At 50.7% G+C, this 20492-nt stretch overlaps 1 protein-coding gene across 2 annotated transcripts in view; it reads left to right on the forward strand.

Annotated features, from left to right (window-relative positions):
• Positions 1 to 3892: 3892 nt before the first annotated feature.
• The window catches only part of SSH3 (slingshot protein phosphatase 3), a 253908-nt gene continuing 237308 nt past the window's right edge, over positions 3893 to 20492 (forward strand). The window contains exon 1 of one of the 2 annotated variants that reach the window (XM_078657907.1): positions 3893 to 4333. In XM_078657907.1, coding sequence (XP_078514033.1) covers positions 4274 to 4333 — 60 coding nt within the window. In that variant the 5' untranslated portion in view covers positions 3893 to 4273. The remainder of the gene's footprint in view (positions 4334 to 20492) is intronic. The other variant, XM_078657986.1, reaches the window with a different exon arrangement.

A 20492-nucleotide genomic window follows, 5' to 3' on the forward strand; every position in this document is an offset into this window, starting at 1 on the left:
TGGCCGGAGTGTGGATAGTCTTGTCCGCACCTGTAACAGGCTGATGTGGATTTGTTGGGTTTGGCATGTCGTGCTTCACGGGATCTTCTCCGAGATGACATGTGGTATGATGACTTGCTCGATTTTCGGTGCTCAGACTTGCGTTTTGGATCCTTGTGAGCTTGGAGTCGGAATGCTTGTTCCGTCTTGTCCGATTTATTTGTCTCCATCTTCTTGGCGTGGTCTTCCGCCTGATCGTTTATGCGTGTCATTTCTTCAATTTCTTCTAATGAATAGCGCTTCTTCAGTAGGCGCCGTCGTAAAGATTCAGACTGACATCCTGCAATTATGCGGAGCCGTAGGGCATCCTCAGTGGTGAAGTCGTCAAAGCTGCAGTGTCGGGCTAGCCGTCGTATGCGCAGTATGAAGTCACACATTCGTTCCTCTTTCTCCTGCGCGGCTAGATTGAACGTGTACCGTTCATAGTCAAGGTTGTACTTGGGTAAGAATTGCCGGTCTAGAGTTCCTTTGACGTCATCATATGAGGCTGTAGCTGCGTCAGGCAGCTCTTTGATGATTTGGGCAATATCTTTTCCCACTAGGTTTCTTAGGGCAATTAGCTTCTGTTTGGGGTCCTGTACTTGCGACCCAGTCATGTAGTCCTCGAAGTCCTCGGACCAGCTATTCCATTTGGGGCCCATGCTGCTGCCGGAGGTGAGTTCTAGAGGCTCAGGTGGTCTGAGGTATGCCAGTCCCATGATGGCTGGGAGCCCTTGAGCCATTACTGTGGGATTATTTGGTGGGGCTGCTGTTGCTGATGACCCTCCCGTGTCACTGGACGAGCTGGGTTGCACAGACATCCCTTCGTCTGGGTGCTTGTTGCACTTATTTTCAGTTGCCTGACCTCAAAATGGCCGACACAGAAGGTGTGCATGCAGGTCTATGGGCGACGCCTGACCTTAAGATGGCTGCCGCTGGTGACACGTGGTTCTGCTTGTGAAGGACTAGTTTAATTGCAGGAGCGTGCTCGCTAGTAGTTTATTTTTTTGTGAACTACAGTCTTAGGGGCAGTCGCTTTGCTTCAGGGACTCACCCAGTCCGTTCGTGGCCACAGCGCGTCTCCTGTTCTCCCCTTCGCGGCCGCAGCGTCTTTCGCGCTCTTTTGCGTCTCGTGGGCACTTTCAGCGTCTCTCGCGCTCTTTCCCATTCACGGCCGCCTGATTATTGGGCACCAGGTTTTCTTCCTTTGTAGGGCGATTTCTTTCTTTTGCGCCGCTTTGAAGGCAGCCAGGCAGCGAGTGAGCGCGTCTTCGGCTGCTCGCTCACCGCTCCGACGACGGCTGCAGGCTCGGGTGTTCGGCTGCTCGCGGGCAGCAGGGTGCTAGAGCGACGTGGGATTTAGTGTAGATATCCCATCCTCGTCGCCATTGTCGCTTCCCACCCCAATAACACGCTGGAGCCGAGGAGGTAAAGTAGACACGTCTTTATTTAACGTGTGTACCTCCTAACTGCCCTCTTTCCCCTTACTTCCTTTGCTTCCTCCGCCCCTTCCCTTCCTGCCTGCCCTGTCGCAGACAGAGGTCAGGCAAATACCAGTACCAACACCACCAGTACCACCACCAGGGTCAAGACTGATTTGCATATGACCGGGTCCAAACTGGGGTGGCGTAGTGGGCCAAAGAACGATGGATTTAACCCAGATCTCTTGACTGGGGGAGAATGTTTGAATCATTCAGCATTCCATCCATCATTTGTTGCAGTTACACTTTTCGCCCTAAGTGGGACTGGTAAGCCCAGACGTGGTTGCCTTGCTCACTGTGCCACTGGATTCAAGCTATCCTGGCTGATGAAGGGTGTTACCCCGAAACCGGTCCTGGGAAGTTTGTTTCCGGTCCAGGGAGGACCTGGCCTGGCAGTTCGGGCTCGACTGTTCCCATAGGGCAAAGGGTCAAGACTGATTTGCACACTGGGGTGGCTAGTGGGCAAAAGAACTATGGATTTAACCCAGAACTCTTGACAGCAGGACAATGTTTGAATATTTCAGCATTCCGTTCTTCATTTGTTGCAGTGACGCTCCCTCAGGTTCTTGCAGAGTCTCTCCATCTCAGGATCCGACCCTGCCTCCTCTTCCTGCAGGCTGTCTCCCAGCCTCCTGCAGCCTCCTCTCTCTCACCTTCTTGCACAGCCTCAGACTCTGCAGCAGTCTCCCGCCCTCGCCCCATCTCGCAGTTCAAGACAAGAATGCTTTATTGACATAACGTCCAAGTGCACAAGTGCACCCACCCCTCCCTCCCTCGTCTCCCCCACGGGCGGACCTGGATCACTCCCAGCCCCCTCGCCTTCCCAGCTGTCTCTTCGCCTCCTTGTATCTCCTCTGCAGCCTCTCTTCGTCTCTGGCTGTCTCCTCTGCAGCCTGTCTCTTCGCCTCCTTGTATCTCCTCTGCAGCCTCTCTTCGTCTCTGGCTGTCTCCTCTGCCGCCTGTCTCTTCGCCTCCATCAGCCGCCTCGGTTTTCTGCCGGCTGTCTCTTCTGCTACCATGGGTCTACCCCAGGTCGCTGCCGCCCTGTCGTCGCCTCTGTTCTCTGCAGTCATCGTCTTCAACTTTAGCAGTCTCCTCTGTCCCTGAAGACTGTCTCATCGCCTCCAGCAGTCTCCTCTGTCCCTGAAGACTGTCTCATCGCCTCCAGCTGTCTCCTCTATCCCTGCCGCCTCTGTCATCGCCTCCAGCTGTCTCGTGTGCCTCTGCAAGCTGTCACCTCTCCCTTCGGGTGTCTCATCAGTTCCCCGCAGCCTGTCTCTTCGGCTCCATCTGCCTCCTCTGCCACGCGTCGACTGTCTCTTGCCTCTCTCTTCTGCCCTCCCAGCTCTCCTCTGCCCATGTCTGCCCCGCTCCCTGCATCTGCCTCCTCTCTGCCTCCTCTGCCCCCTCCGCCTCGGCTGCCGGTCTGCCCTCCCCCTGGGTCTCGCTCCGGCCCTCCCCTGGGGGCGGCGGCCCGGCTCCCTGCAGTCTCATCGCCCTGCATCTCCGGCCGTCTCTTTGAGGCGTCTCTCAGCCCTTCCCACGGACTCTCTTTTGGACGGTTGAAGGGGGGTGTCTCGTCTTCCTGCCCCCCCCCCGAGGGAGCATGGTGTAGTCTGATGGCCCTTCAGCGCCTCTGTCCCCTGCACCTCCCGAGACCCCCCCCCCCGCTCTCTGGGGGGTCTCTCCTCCTCTGTCCCTCTGCACTCCCGCCCCCATTAAAGTGTCTTAACCATCACTGAGGTCTCTCCGACCCTCTCCCGGGAGGGGTGCCGTCTCACAGACCCTCCGTTTACTGCCCCCCTCCCTGGGGTATCCACTTTCTACCCCCCCCCCCCCGTTCCTACCCGGGGGGGGGGGCTGTAGTTTCCGTTTGCTCCCACGTCCGCCCCTCTCCTCCTGTAGGCGCAGCCCCCCTCCTTGCACCCTCTTACCCCCGCACACATCAGACTCCCCACCCCCAGGGGGCGCTGTTTTAAGGCCCTCCAGTCACCGCATACCCCGGTGCGCTGCACTCATCATCAAGTTCCCCCTTGGCCTTGGGGCCCCTCTCCTCACTGAGGGCCCCTCTCCTCCTGTAGGCGCAGCCCCCCTCCTTGGGGCCCCTGGAACCCTCTTACCCCTCACACATCTCTCCTCCTGTAGGAACAGCCCCACTCCTTGGGGCCCCTGGCACCCTCTTACCCCCTCACACAGCCTACTCCTTGGGGCCCCTGGCACCCTCTTACCCCCCTCACACATCAGACCCCCCTAGGGGGCGCTGTTTTAAAGCTCTCCAGTCATCGCATACCCCGACCCGCTGCCTCATCCTGAAGTTCCCCCTTGGGGCCCCTCCCCTCAGCGGGGGCCCCTCCCCCCCGGGGCGGGGCGGGGGTGGTTTGAACCGGAGCTCCTCTGCCCACGGCCCGCCCTTCCTGGTTAAACTCCGTGAGAAGAAGCTTTTGGCGTCGGGGCGAACGAACCAAGTTCCGGCTGGAAGCCCCCCAAGTTTGAAGAGAGACGCGAACCCCGAGAGTGCCCGGAGCAGGGACCCGCGGAGCCTGTGACACTCCTGAAGGGCACAAGACACTCTCGGCCCCGGGGCAGGACCCAGCTGGCACCACTACCCACGTGAGCTGCCTGGAAGCCGTCCAAGGCCCGGTGTGGCATAGTGGCCGGATAAGCATGCCCACTGAAGCCTGAGAGTGCCCGGCGAGGCGCTGCCGCTGAGGAGCCGCGGCCGGGAGGTGCCAGTCCGAGAGAGGGCGAAGGGCACCCCGTCTACGGGCACCATCATGGCCCTTATCACCCTCCACCGGTCCCCCTCGGGCAGCGGGCACTCCACGCCCACCAAGGTGAGTGCCCACGGGAGTGGAAGCCGGGGGCTACTACTGTAGGCGAAGGGGCCTCTGGGCGCTAGGCTCTGTTTGTTGCCCTGGCACACTTGTGTAGCTCTTTGAAATCACCCTCAGTTTGCAAACGACTACACTTGGGGGCACCCAGACATTGGTATGTGGGTTTTATATAGCAGTGTTCGAAACCCTTCGTTCTCTTGGCGACTTGTTTTTTGTGGTTGCAGGTTTACACAATGGGGGATTTTTGTGGGGGGTAAGGTCAACAAGCCTCACCTGACCTACGTGGCCACTTCACGTCATCGCAGACACTTTCTAGCCCTGGGTATTCGCGTGACCACCCGATGCATTCTGGGTGTTGTAGTCGTTCAGTGCGAGGGTTACCTGTGCGTTGGCTGCTTTTCTATAGCGGGGGTTGGTGGTGAGACTGTTGCTTGTGTTTTGGGTGATGCGGGGGGAGTAGGGGGGATATGGTGAGTGTTAAGTGTGCTTTGGTTCTTTGGTTTGTTCCTTGTGAGAAGTTGGCCTGGTATATGATGTTCACTATTCTAGTGAGCACCTTGCACCAGTCCAAACAACCCTTATGGTGATGGTTGTAAGTCAACCTTATAGACCAGCTATCCTAGTGGTAGCGTGGACAGAACATTCTTAGGTTAAAAGACTCTTGAGGGAATGTAAAGCCAGCTGTTTTACCATATGTAACCCCTTGAATACCAACTGACAGAACACCACACAGGATATATATAAAATATATATGTATTTATTTACTAACACACTCCTCTGAACTCTTTATGAGATCAGAGGCCAAAGCACATAACAAGTTACTTAATCAGAATACTTTAAGTTGCACAATTGTGTCAAGTGTACTTTGGTTCTTTGGTTTGTTCCTAAAACATCTGTTGATCTGCTGTTTGTATGAAGATTAAGTACCTATATTTTATCTTAAGAATTGTACTTACCTGTAGGTGTCAACCTCCAGTGTATATCTCAGCATACCACCTCAAATACTGAAAGTAACTGAAAAGTAATCTAAGAGTAATCAAAAGTAATCTTATTGTATTTTAAACTGTTATAAAAGTAATACAAACCTGTAACCGATTCCAATACAATCCACAATCGCATTTCTGTGTACAGCCTTGCATTTGAAAGTATTTCTTACTTGCCTGTTCCAAGTCCTGCTTGGTTCTAGAAATAAAAGATAAGTATAATTTTTAATACTTACCCAATTGGTCTGGATTCTGTCTCTGAGTGTGTGCCATCATTCTTGATTGAGTGAATACAATACATGCTTAACACACCCTCCGGGTATGCCTAACTGCTCGCCCACACTACCTCAAAAGGTACTGTTAGTATTTGTCTAATTTAGCCTCTGCTATACCTCTGGGGACTCGCTGGACTCTGCACACTATACCTTACTTTGGTATAGTATATACAGAGCCAGCGTCTCAACTCCTACAGCCGATCACACTTGCTTAGCCGAGAATAAGTCCTGGGTACACGTACAAGATAATGATTCAGAGTGTCAATGTATAAACTGTAGTACTTGATGTGAAAGGTCGACATCAGAGGATGCTGATAGTAGATAATATTTATACAAGTCTTGGAGTATGTAAAAATATGAACACCAGCAAACACGTGTTTCGTCACCTGAGTGGTAACCTGTGACTCTTTAGGGCTGACTGTAGAGCTAATGATCGTGCGAAATCGCTGGACCGGTGATAATTCCACCCCGGTTGAAAACGGGTGTTGTTGCTTCAGGGTAGTGAAGCGACGAGAATTGTGGGTTAAGAGGGATGAATGGATACTGGACCCCATCAGTAGTGATTCCAAGTGAATTCGGAAAGCGAGACGGGTTGTTGTACTAGCCTCTGGCTTCCTTCAGGACCCGCTGAACAGGGATGCCCCCGCCCGTTGTTCTTCACTTGGAATCGCTACTGATTCCGCACTTTCACGATTTCGCACTATCATTAGCTCTACAGTCAGCCCTGAAGAGTCGCAGGTTACCACCCAGGTGACGAAACACGTGTCGGCTGGTGTTCATATTTTGACATACTCCAAGACTTGTATAAATATTATCTACTATCAGCATCCACTGGTGTCGACCTTTTGTAATTTTCACATTAACTACTACAGTTTATACATGACACTCTGAATTATCTTGTACGTGTGCCCAGGACTTGTTCTTAATTTTCTGTGTGGGTCCGCACCCACATAACTGCAGAGGTTATCCGGGTTTTCCCCTGACCCGGTAGCACCGTAACCGTACCTATTCTCCCTACACCCCTCCGTTAACCAGCCTGAACGCCGTTCTTCCTGCCAACTCAAAACCGATCGCAGAACCAGTACACTTGCTTAGCCATTCACTCCTGCAGCCGATCACGCTCGCTTGTTCACTCCTACAGCTGATCATGCTCGCTTGTTCACTCCTACCGCCGATTACGCTCGCTTGTTCACTCCTACCGCCGATTACGCTCACTTGTTCACTCCTACAGCCAATTACGCTCACTTGTTCACTCCTACAGCCGATTACGCTCACTTGTTCACTCCTACAGCCGATTACACTCACTTGTTCACTCCTACAGCCGATTACGCTCACTTGTTCACTCCTACAGCCAATTACGCTCACTTGTTCACTCCTACAGCCGATTACTCTCACTTGTTCACTCCTACAGCCGATTACTCTCACTTGTTCACTCCTACAGCCGATTACTCTCACTTGTTCACTCCTACAGCCGATCACGCTCACTTGTTCACTCCTATAGCCGATTACGCTCACTTGTTCACTCCTACAGCCGATTACGCTCACTTGTTCACTCCTACAGCCGATTACGCTCACTTGTTCACTCCTACAGCCGATTACGCTCACTTGTTCACTCCTATAGCCGATTACACTCACTTGTTCACTCCTACAGCAGATCACACTCACTTGTTCACTCCTACAGCCAATCACGCTCGCTCGCTTACTCCCACAGCCAACGATATTTTCACGACAGTTGCGAGGAATCGCAGAGCCTGCATCCCAAATAAACCTCTGGCAGGGACCTGTGCTTTTACAGTGTTTTTTTCTTCCAAACTGCAAGTTATAAATTGCAGGGAAAAAAATCAGTGTAGGTGTGGGGTAAAACCTCAACAAAACACCAGCTTTTTTTGCACGAAAATTCACCTGCAAAATGTTTTTTTTTTCTCAAGAATTTTCAACCAGTCACTAAGATTTTGCTGTTTAGAGAAGTCCACTGTTGACAACATTTCCAGTAAAATTTAAATTTTTGCCTAGCTCTGATCCTTTGACCGCCTTCAGGAAGTGACGTCGGTTTTATTTAATTTTCACAATCTCAAGAGATTAGCGAAGGATTGCTAGAAACGCGCCCCCCCCTCCACAACACAAAGTTTAGTAGGCCTTACCCTATGGTCCCAAGTTTCACCAAACTCAATCCCTTCTCTAAAGAAACCAGCAAAGAATGCTCTGGTAGTGAGACCCTACCAGTGTCCCTTGCCTGGGCCTTCAGTAGCAGCCCCTGTGGATGCCTGGATCACGTGAGCTGAGCTCTCCTGGCTGCTGGTGCAAACACAGATCACACTGGCACTAACTAAAACACACCCCTCTGCCTGGTTGGATGCCTTGCAAAACCTAAGGTCACTCACAACAGGTGACCAAATGTGGTGATGACCAATCGGGCAGTGCTTAATTTGTAAAAAAAAATAAAAATTAAAAAAGCAGCCGTGGTCCTTCTCTATCTCTCCGCGGGGCACTGCCTTACCATCAGAAAGTTCAGCGACCACTTTGAGCATGTTCACCACAGGTGCAAGAGCGCTCTCCCAATCAGACCCCATTCCCAAGTCACATGGCCCACTGGCCTGAGCCAGAAGTCCAGTCCCTCTAAAGAGGTCTTCAAACTTTTTGATGCCGAGACCCCCTTGTCAAATTATTTTAGGCGTAAGGACCCGTTTCTGATCAAACTTTCTAGAACCTGGTACTTATCATCGACGACAATCATAAATACCCCAAATTTCCACATCAAATCATTTTTACGGTGGGGAAATAATAATACGTGTTTAGCAAACCAAAGGTCAGTGAGCGTGGGGATGTAGTCAAAAGTGTAGCTAAATACAAAGGGCCTCATTCATGATGATTTAGCGTAGGGCTGCACTGTAAGTCTTCTCGCCGTGCTGCCCTATGCCAGTGTGAAAGGGCTGGAATGCACCGTATTTATGAAATACTGTGCATCCCTGTCCTTTTCCCCTGCGTTGGCACACCAATTGCTTCGTAGCACCAACATAGGCAGGATGTTTTTGTACAGGAAGGGGCACCTTCCTTTACAAATACAATCCCAAAAGGGATGTTTTCCTCTTTCTATTTGAGCTGCAGAATGCAGCACACACGGAAAGAGAAAAGAATGAGGAGAAATGAGAGAATTTCTCGCCATTACGCCTCCGCTGGGGAGGCGTTTGTTTTTGGAGCTGCCCCAGATTTCCTTGGTTTTGTAAATATGGGGCAGCATCAGAATCCATAGATGTTGTGTGAGAATCGCACGCAAAGCCCATGGAACGCATCTGTGACGCAGACTTGGGCAACGCAATGACTTGCGCTGCTTTGTCTTACTCCATATCTGAGGCCATCTAAAGCCGTGCAGAGTGACTTTGCACAACCTCATCGAGATGGTTGAAATGCTTCCTCTGGTGATGCAAGCCTCTCATAAATAAGCCCCATAATATTCTGTAAGTTTTTTTTTGGTCTTACATCATCAACAATGGGCAGCATAATGAAAAATAAATTTAAAAAGTTGGCACCTACTGGGAAATGCACTGTGGACATTACAAATCTTCTATTAGTTAATGCGCTGCAGAGGTCTATGTGTAACCAGAGAGCCACATAATTAAATCTTGATGGGTGCAGTAAAGAATAGTGACATTTATTTTTACTGCTATGAGGTCACAGCCTATGACAGAAAGCACTGTGTATATGTAAGTCATTATTTTATACTTGCATTGCACAGTGAAAGTGCTGCAAAACGTGCAAATAGTTTTACAATAAAATAGTGCTTCCAAAATAAAGGTTTTAGTAATACTAGAGCATAAGTAATGCAATTTTGTTTTACATAACTGTCCCTTCAACATCTCTTTAGGAGTACTAAGGGATTGGTGAATGCAGTTGAAATTAAAAGCAAGTACTCCACAGCCCAGTTGTTAACTCTTTGCACTACCCCTCAAAAAAACAAATCTTTGTCATCACAAAGCTTGGAGTGGTTTGAACAATTAAAGGCAGAACAGCTCCCAAGCACCCTTTACACTTACAGATTAACTGATAGGCACGTTTGCATTTCATTTATGTAAGCAGGTACTGTGACATGCAGGCTTTTCCACACTAGAGACTCAGTTGATAAAACTTCAGCTGATAAAGATCCAAATTAGCCTTCCTAAAGGAAAGCAAGTGTTTTTGATTGCAGTCACAAGTGAAGCTGGGGAATGAGGGACCCCTTTCTCAGGACTCCAGGGCCCCCCCGGGGGTCCTGCCCCACAAATTGAAGACTTCTGCAAACCTATGCTGGCTGCACCAGTGGTGTAAAAGGACGGGGTTCCTGCAGAATGTAATGAGAGGCCCCTGAGTCTTCCATGTGCCACAGATATTCATTGACCGTGGACACCCACGTCACCCCTCAGGACGGGGGTCTTCAAACTGGGAGGTGGGCCCCCCTAGGGGGGCCTCAAGTGATATCAAATAACGGAGTAAGTAGTTCCTAAAGAGACCAGGCGTGAGTAAGAGGAAGTGTGTATGTGTCTACCAGGAAGGAGGATGGGGCATTCCTCCTTTCGGATTTAGGGCCCTCACACACCCAGCCAGCTGGGTGTCCTGCTTCATCATTGGGCATGCTCCTCGTCGAGTCGGCGCTGCAATGCCCAACGGGCACCCTCAAGTGACCCCAGGGATGGCGCCAGGTTCTGGGCAAAAATAGCATTATGCTGATAACAGTGCTTTGTTTTCAGGAGAAAAGGTAATGGGCCATTGCTAACCTCGTTTGTGATTTTATATCCTGGTTGGAAGAAGGTGTAAAAACAGAAAGAACTCCGAAAATTCTTCAAAACCCGCACACCCACTTCTTCTTTTTTTTTTTAAACCTTTATTGGCATCAAAAGGATATACAATTCTAGGCCTACAACCAAACCGGCCGGCCCCAATGTGTAAAGCAATCAGAGGTTCCAAGGCAAACATTACAGAATCAATCAGCAAGAAGCAGAGGCAGTACAATCGTAAAAAGGGGAGAAGAGACTTAGGAACCAGAGGGCCAAAACACAGGAGCAAAAAAAGGTTAATTTTATAATATGGGGATAAGGCGTATGACAGGCTCACTTTCAATATAGAGACGTCCGATGTCCCAGAACCAGCCTCAGCGTCAATAAGGGGTAAGGGGCCGCAGTACAGAAGAGACAACACAATGCACACAAGAAGATCAGGATAATTGAGACATAAACGACACCTGAGCATTATCATGGTCACATGCCCACCACCCAAACCACAGCTAAGCCAGAACAGAGGGATCGGAGAAACAGCACATCAAAACTAGCCCGTCATAGTGACCTCTAGGAAAAAGGAGGGAGGGGGGCGGGGACAAGGAAAAGAGGGGGAAGAGGGGGGGAAGGAGGGGGAGGGGAGGAGGACAAGGTGGAACAATGAGAGAAGGAGAAAAGAAATGAAATATCAAAACGAAAGAAAGAAGACACGTCGACACAGGCGTCCCGTGGCGGGAATACAGGAGACAACAGGAGTATCGGCACCAGTGAGGGTGCAGCGATCGAGAAGAAAAGCAACCGAACCATAAGAGGAGGGTTAACGACGCCACACACCCCACCCCGAACACACCACGGGAGGCCGGGACAGACGCGGCTTTACGAAAAGGAGATACAAAAGGGCCATAGAACCATAAAACAAACAACAAATAGAACCCAACCCACCCATCCCACCCTGCACCCCTGTAGAAGGCTATGGCCTACCCTTCAGACAGCGTGCCTGTCGCCCTAAACCAGAACCCGAAATATAGCGAGAAGGAAAGAGAGAAGAACGAGACAAAAAAGAAACAAACGGAAATAAGAAAACAGGAGGGAGGAGCATAAGAACAGCAATCAATATGGTCGGCCGCCGCCCTCCGCCCAACCAGACTATCACAGCAAAAACAGACCAGGACGACACCCCATCAAGCACCATAAAACGTACAGAGAAGGGGACCTCCCACCGCTCCACGGGTACAAACAACTGCGCCACTAAGTCGTATACCAAGAATCAACCAAGAGTCGTGCATATCACCCCCATCCCTTCCGAACCACAAATCCCACCCACCACATGACAGTGTAAAATGAGATACTAAATACAAGACCAGCATACAGTCGAAAAAAATGGTGACTACCATAACAACATGGGGGGTAAATCGGTCCGCAAGGGAGCAGAAGTCCAAACAGAGAGTTTAGATGCATCAGCAATCACAGCACGGATGATGAAAAACAGGAGTTCAGTTTCGCCGCTGGGGAGGGCGAGGGGGTCCCTATGATACACAGGCAAAGCCATCGGAGCAGGTGCAGGCGGCAGTCCACCAATAGTTCCAGGCATCCACGCCGGACAGGGCCGCGGCACAATGTCCAAGTCCCCGGGGTCAGAACCTCGAAAAACAGGGAGCTCCAAAGTCACCGGCACACAAAACGATCTTCGATTAGCGGCAGCAACACTTGCAGCAATCAAGGGGGGTGAGGCAATGGAGTCACTGAAACAAGAGGGCGGCAAGAAGAAACGGCTGCCCAAAATGGCGGCAGATCGTGGCGGACCCACAGGGACATCGGGGGCCAGGGATGCGCGCAGGGATCTCAGAGCTTCCAGGATATCTCTGACCGTAAGCTCACGCTCACCAGACCAGACCCCGCGCAATTAGGCAACCCAAGCCCGCCGCCACAGGGCGATTCTTGTTTCAGAGGGTCGGCCGCCATTTCGTGAAGTCAGCCCAGTCGCCGCCCTCCACGACCCCCGGAAAAACAGTTCAAAAATGTAGGACTTTACAGAGCTCCGGGGGTCCCAGCAATGGCAGCCTTGGTGCCGAAAGGATGTCCGCCCAATACGGGTCCCCGCCTACACCAGCACCGGCGCCCCCAGCAAGCAGAGTCCGGGCGCAGAGGAACAGGGCCGCCGGACAAAGCAGCGGCGGGGGGAGGACCCCTTCACAGAATCAGTCCCCGGTGCATCTCACCCACAGCAGCCGCATGGTCACCAGGGCAGGCCCGGATCAGGATCGCCTGGATTTTCGCACAACGGCTCTCATCATTGGTTCACGCTCTCGGCCGGGGCCGAGAGCCGTCGGATCCCATCGGCTAGGTCCCGGTCTAGGTTCCACGGAGGCCCCGATCTTGCGGAGGGCACAACTTCGGAGCCGCTGCACGTTGAAATCCCCGGGCCAGATGGTAAGTACAAACAAGGTGTTCTGTTTCCAATTCCCCGATAATGTGTCGTCTCCGGACAGGATAGTAGACAGGATAGGCAATCAGGCCGGAGGGCTGCGGGAGCCGAGCTAAAAGGCGACCATTACGCTCGCGAGCTTGGCTCCTCCCCCGCACACCCACTTCTAATAATTACATTGTGGCGGTGCTCAATTTGAAAAGGAATGAGTGCCAGGACTCTCGTCAGGAGGTCACTGCAGCTTGCACCACATATTGCCCCTGCCATGCTGCAAATGATAGCAACAACGCAAGTAGTAATCATCACACTCCTGTCAGTGGGACAATTCGGACTATTCTAGGCACCCAAAGTTACAGAAATTACTTTGACAGCACTTCAAAGGTCCTTTTTAATGTATATTAAATGACTAATTGTGTTGTTGTTGTGGTCATCTCTAAATTAGCTAGACACTGCCTCCTGGTGGTGGACTGTCACAAGTGCCGGTGTTGACAATTAAGTGCACCGGATCAAATTAAGCCCTGATTTGCTGTGGATACTTTTACACGTTAGTAAGGCCTACCTGAGCATAATAGTATGTTTGGCTGTCATGTATTTGATTGCATTTTAAAAATGGTAACCGAACTTAACTCCAATTTTTAATTAAGTCTAGACCTATTTCAACATTGCAGTTTAATAGAATAATTGTGAAATTTTTTTTGGGGCGGGGGGTATGATTTTGTTGTTGTGTTTTGTGGTTTATTTTTCCCAATTGGGGGGGGGAAGGCGGGAATTAAAACTTTTGAAGTCCAGCCTTTGAGGCCCACTTAGCTAACTGGTATCCCTCATCCCGGGGCTGTCCCTCTCCAAGCCACATGCTGATTACATGGCCCGCCGCCCTGCACCAGAGGTACTGCCCGGGTACAGGAAGTCCACTAGCCTGGAAATAATACATTTTACCACCAGCAGAAGCATCACTGCATCGGGCCTGGGCGTGGCACCACAGCATGGGCTTCTGCAAAGCCCCGTGCACAACCTCGGACACACACCAAACCAGTGCCGTCCTAGCGCATGGACAAGCTGGGCAGTTGCCCAGGGGCTCAACGAGCATAAGGGCCCCATGCAGACCAGAATTTAATGCTAATTTTCTGTTAAATATTTTTATTCCTGTGAGTGGTTTTGTAGGCAGGGCCCGGTGCACTGCTTTGCCCAGGGGCCTATAATGCTGTTAAGACGGCCCTGCACAGAACCACTGTGAGGGTGTCACAGCAGGCAGTAAAACTGGCCCTGGGCTGTGCAAATATCCGGCCTGGCTAGACCTGCTTTACAGGCTTGGCCATCCCCACCCGTGGGTGAAGTCAGGCCATTTAAGCTCCTCTGCCTGCCCACGAAGAGGCGAGCACCTCGGCTGCCATCAATCACTAACCACCCCACGCCCCGGGCTCTGGGAGTGCAAGCAGAGTCACTAGCGCACATGTTCTAGCATGAGTAAGAAGCTCCTCGAAGCCAGAGGCCCGGAAGCCTGGCACATCCTCAGCCCAGATGCCACCCTTCTCCGTCCTCCACCCCAGCGGTGGCCAACGTAGGGTTTTTAGGATGACCTTGGACTATGCAAATGAGTTCCTTTAGATTCCTTGTATGTAATGTATATTGTGTGGAGTCCTGAAAAAGCGTCTTGGACCTTGTCAGCCAGCCATGCAGCAGCGCTCTGACGTCACCCCCTTGGGGAGAGATGCTCTCCAGGGCTGTGGGAATCCACCAGGCAGCACCCAACATCCCCAGCACCCCGAGACCCTCACAGGTGATTTGCAGCGCTTTATAAACGATTGATTGGGAATCGGGAGACATGAGGGGTGGACAACATTCTGGGGTGCTACAGGCCACCATGAAGGACCCCACTTTTGAGCTACTCTACTGTACACCACGCCATGCCACTCTACGCCACTCTACTCCCTTCTACTTTGTCACACCATTCTACTCTATACCGATCTACTTTATGCCACTCTATTCCACAACACTCCATGCCATTCTACTTTACCCATTCTATGCCACTCCACTCTAAGCCACTCTGCTATTCTACGCCACTCCTCTCTATGCTGCTGTATATCACTCTATTCAATGACACTCCAGTCTATGCCACTCTATTCTTCTGTACTCAAAGGCCCTCTATTCCACACCATTCTGTTCTACACCACTCTACGGTAAACCACTCTACTCCACTCTACTGTATGCCATTCACCCCACTCTGCCACTCTACTCCATTCTACTTTGCCACACCATTCTACTCTATAACAATCTGCTTTATGTCACTCTACTCTATTCCACACCACTCCATGCCACTCCAGTCTATACCACTATACTCCAACCCACTCCACTTCTCTTCACTCCACACAATGTCACTCTTGTCTATGTAAATGTAAATCCATATTTGTAAAGGGCGAACTACTCACCCTTACTTTTTTTTTAAACATAGTTTATTGGTTTTTTGCACAAAGCATATATAAATCTTTACCTAATAGTTGCCATCGCAACCGCAAAGAATCGGTCGAAAACCCCTCATCAGTTATGCATTACATGTTATGTTGATATATCGGCTCTTTGCAATCATTGCACCGAATAAAATAAAGCCCTTTGTAACATAACCCCTCCACTCACTTCTACTAGAACTTTAACTTCCCTCCCCCCTCCCTAACTTCCCATCACCGACGCACACAACCGTATCCGTTCTCTGTTAACACGCGTTCACAGGAGTGACTGTGTTGAGCTATGTGATGTACCTGTCATGGTCCGGGGCTATCCCCCAATTAGTGATCTGTTCCTCTCAATCATCATGTGGCTCGCACTCTCGTAGTGCCTGTACCAGTGCTTCCCATGCCGCCGCTGCCTCTAGCGCTTTATTGTCGTATCGCCTACGCGCCAGCTGATATCTTCGCGCGCTTTCACTGGTGGCCCACTTTAGGAACTCGCCCTTCCATCTTTTGCTGGTGGGACCCACTGTTGCCTTCCAGTGTCTCGTGATTTCTCGTTTTGCCAGTATAAGCCCAATATCTATAAATGTACTCGTAATCTTATTCTTGGATGTGTGGGGGAACCAGTGCAGTATGCTAATGGCCATATCAAACTCCAGTCGCTTCTCTGTTATCGTATTTACGGTATCTCCCACCTCCTTCCAATAGAGTCCCATCGCTGGGCAAGACCACATGATATGTTCTAATTCCACCCCAGCTCTCGTGCATCTGGGGCATGCTGCCTCTTCTAACTTAAAGTATTTCCGGATTTTCCCAGGTGTCAAGTATGCTCTGTGGAGAATATAGAAATGCACTAGTTGGAACCTTGCGTTCCTCGTGCTCTTCCAGGCTCATCGCACTATCTGCGTCCAAGCTGCCTCAGGGATATCTTTACCTAAATCTAATTCCCACTTTCCTTTTAATGTATCCAGGGGCGTTAGGCCTTCGTTGATCATTCTAGAGTACAGACATGTGACCGCCTTAAACGTCCCTGCCGCCATCATGGTATACTGGCAGGCCATCGACGTCTTAGGTTCCATCAGTCCTTCCCACCAGTGCGCTTGTATCACTCTTGTTAACGCTGCGTGCAACAGAAACCTCCTCTCGGTAAGTCAAATCTCTCTCGGAGAGTTTGGTAGGGTAGCATAGCCCCATCTTAGTACAGGTCCCCTAACATTTGTAGTCCCGCTTACTCCCAAATCTGTAATTGTGACCAATCTCCTCCATGTGGTAACGCGGTCACCATCCCAAGTGGCTGATCGTTTTCTCCTCTGGTAGGAGGTCCCTGAAGTCTAGCTTCTGCTGCAAAGCTATATACAAGAGGACATGGCGCGGAGTTCCTCTACCTCTCTTATGCTCCGGTCCTCTGAATTCCCATGCTATTTCTTGTGTGAAGATCTGCAGTTGGGCTGCTAAATAGTATAACTCAAAGTCTGGGACCGCCAGTCCTCTCTCGGCCTTGGGTCGTATGAGCGTCGCCTGTGCGACTCTACGCCTGCCCGCACCCCAGAGAAACAACACTAGTAGCGATTTCAGTAATTTAAAAGTGGAACTAGGTATCCAGACTGGCAGCGTTCTAAAATAATATAAGAAGCGAGGGAGTGCTACCATTTTTAAGAGGGCTATGCGGCCCGTCACCGACAGCGGGAGGGATGCCCGGAAGGCCATGCTGCCTTTCATCGCTCTCACGCCGCGACTTACATTCCCCTCCAACATGTCCGCCGCCGTGTGATAAATGTGTACACCCAGGTATTTCAAGCAGGTGGGTTCCCATCTCACTGCTCGAACTCTGTTTGGTCGAGTCTCCCCCCGCCTTACAGGGAACAGACATGTTTTGGACCAATTTACTCTCAGGCCCGAGACTTCCCCAAAGTCCGAGAGCAGGATTTCCGCCCCCGCCATTGCTCTGTCAGCGTCTACAAGGAAGAGCAGAAGGTCGTCCACGTAAAGCGATATGTACTGTTGCCTATCTCTGCTCCCTAGGCCTCCATAGTGTTTTCCTGTCTGAATCTCAACCGCGAGGGGTTCTACTGCCAAGGCGAACAATAACGGGGATAACTAGCACCCCTGTCTCGTCCCTCGTTCCACCGGGTATTGCGATGAGATCAGCGAATCCATTCTCACTCTGGCCACCGCCGATGTATACAGAACATTCGTCCTTTGCAGATAGTCCTCTCCCAAGCCAAAACGTCTCAAACCTTTATATAAATACCCACATTCTAAGCTATCAAAAGCTTTCTTGATATCTACTGACAATATCATTGGCTTTTGTGCCTCTGGGTGATCTTCCTCCAGTCGTCGCACCAATCTCCTGATGTTCGCGGTCGTGTTCCGCGTTGGTAAACTACTCACCCTTACGGGTCTCCAGGTGCTGGGGGCCGTCCTGGAAATTAAGCGAGCTATTGCCCAGAGTTACATGGTGCTGAGCTGCCGCCGGAGCCGGGGATCGAACAGTGAACCCTGTGCTCCGAAGTCAGCTGCCCTGGCCGCTGCACCACACCCCTCCACCTCTATGCCACTCTCCTGTCTGCCACTCTACTGTACTATACTCTACTGTATGCTATTCCACTCCTCTCTACGCTACTGTCACTCTCCTCTGTGCCACGCCACCCAATACTGTTCTAAGTCACTCTGTGCCTTGCTACTACAAGCATATCCTTTCCATTCCACCCTACTCTATGCCACACTACACTATGATACACAACAAAACTTGTAGTTATGCTGAACAGCAGCCACACTGGGTTACACCATGGCTAGAAGACAGTGCAAGGCCAGTAGCGCTTGCATAGGCGAGACCCATTGCTTTGCCTAGGTTTGTTTCTTTTCTTTCGTCCCTGGGGTGGCTCTCTGCCTCGTGTGCCGCTTCTTCTCTGCAGTACCTCCTACCCCCTCCTCAGTTTACATTTGTCCACCTGTGTTATCTTCTCCCTCATTCGCACCTTCATTGTTTCCCCCACAAATCCCTTCACAGTTTGGGTTTCTTAAAAAACAATAAAGGTGCTTCTTGCTACTGGGTCTCTCCTTTCCCTCAAATGCGCTCTTTCGCGCACACTTTTATAAATAACTAGACCACAATTTGTGCCCGCCGTGCTGTATGCATCAGAATCTTATTTATATTTTGTATTGTCCATGACCGACAATCGAGCAATTTTACATGAAAGAAACAATGGAAACAAAGGCTGACTATACAGACCGCACCTCAATTAAAATGTGTACAATGTTTAAAGTCCTGTGCACTACTTATCCGGCCCCTGCCGGTACCTCTGTCCAGCAAATCGAAGAAATAGTGAATGGAAAGGTGCAGCAGCAAAAAATCTAAATCCAATGTGTATATTCTAAATATGCTATTATTGTTGTTCTTCTTTGTTCAAATTAGAGAAAATCCAGCCAACGCGTTTCGTTCCAAAGTGCTAATATGAAATTGCATTCGGAGATTATGTATCAACTGGTCATAATTATCTATCCAAAATGTAATCAATAACGGTTCATTGTAGATTAAGTGGATTTGTCAGTTTGCACCGATCTGAATAATCTAAATCACTGTTCCATACCTTAATAAGTATCTCTTCTTCTTGCAAAACGAGTTGGTGGGATTTTGTTTAATTTGAACAAAGAACAAAAACAATAAATAGAATATTTGGAATTCACACATTGGACTTTGATTTATTTGCTGGTGCACCTATTCATTTGTTATTAACCAACCAATTTTGTTTGTTTTGCCGATGTGGAAAATGATCAAACCCTCAAGGTCTGGTAATACCCTTATATGGTGGGACCTATTGTCTTTGCCAGTGCTTGTTTCATACGTTCTGTCTGCTTCAAAGAAGCACTTTCACTTTTTGGCACCTATAGTGGGCTAAAGGATGTGACGTAATCTGCCCAGGGTCACGCAGTGTAGTGAAGTGAGGGAACCTGACTCATAGCTCATGGCTGTGCAATCTACTGATGGCTTCTGAAGTCTCTGGGTCACACCTTTCCTGTTTCATGCATAGTACGGGCAGGACTACAGGTCCCAGAATGCAAAGGAAACGAGGACTGTTCACAGCTTTCACCATCTCGAAATCTATGCGCCTTCCTTTGCTTGTGCTTGTGTAATTCGAGCCACAGGTCGGGAGAGGAATTTGTGCAGAGGCCCACCTGAGCGAACCTGCAGGTTAGAACAAGAATGAGTGGGGGGAGGGGAGTGACAGGCATGTGGTGACGTGGGAGTGCATCAGTCCAGGCCTGCAGCAGGACGTCCTCCGTCACAGCTCAGCCGGCGCACCCCAGTCCTTACCAGAGTTTGAAATTGAAATTTAGAAGTGCCAGCACTTTTTGTTCCAGAGTACCTGTGTCCTGCAGAGAACTGCGGGCACTCCTTGTCCCAGAGTACCTGTGCCCTGCAGAGAAGAGGCGGCACTCCTTGTCCCAGACTACCTGTGTCCTGCAGAGAAGTGTGGGCACTCCTTGTCCCAGAGTACCTGTAACCTGCAGAGAAGTGTGGGCACTCCTTGTCCCAGAGTACCTGTTTCCTGCAGGGACGTGCCGGCACTCCTTGTCCCAGAGTACCTGTGTCCTGCAGAGAAGTGCGGGCACTCCTTGTCCCAGAGTGCCTGTGTCCTGCAGAGAAGAGGCGGCACTCCTTGTCCCAGAGTACCTGTGTCCTGCAGAGAAGTGTGGGCACTTCTTGTCCCAGAGTACCTGTGTCCTGCAGAGGAAAGGCGGCACTCCATGTCCCAGAGTACCTGTGTCCTGCAGAGGAGAGCCGGCACTCCTTGTCCCAGAGTACCTGTGTCCTGCAGAGGAGAGGCGGCACTCCTTGTCCCAGATTACCTGTGTCCTGCAGAGAAGAGGCGGCACTTCTTGTCCCAGAGTACCTGTGTCCTGCAGAGAAGAGGCGGCACTCCTTGTCCCAGAGTACCTGTGTCCTGCAGAGAAGTGCAGGCACTCCTTGTCCCAGAGTACCAGTGTCCTGCAGAAAAGTGCCAGCAATATTTGTCCCAGAGTACCGGTGTCCTGCAGAGAACTGCGGGCACTCCTTGTCCCAGAGTACCTGTGTCCTGCAGAGGAGAGGCGGCACTCCTTGTCCCAGAGTGCCTGTGTCCTGCAGAGGAGAGGCGGCACTCCATGTCCCAGAGTACCTGTGTCCTGCAGAGAAGTGTGGGCACTTCTTGTCCCAGAGTACCTGTGTCCTGCAGAGGAAAGGCGGCACTCCATGTCCCAGAGTACCTGTGTCCTGCAGAGGAGAGCCGGCACTCCTTGTCCCAGA

Source organism: Lissotriton helveticus, chromosome 1_1 (assembly GCF_964261635.1).
Source record: "Lissotriton helveticus chromosome 1_1, aLisHel1.1, whole genome shotgun sequence".
NCBI classification, from domain to species: Eukaryota; Metazoa; Chordata; class Amphibia; order Caudata; family Salamandridae; genus Lissotriton; species Lissotriton helveticus.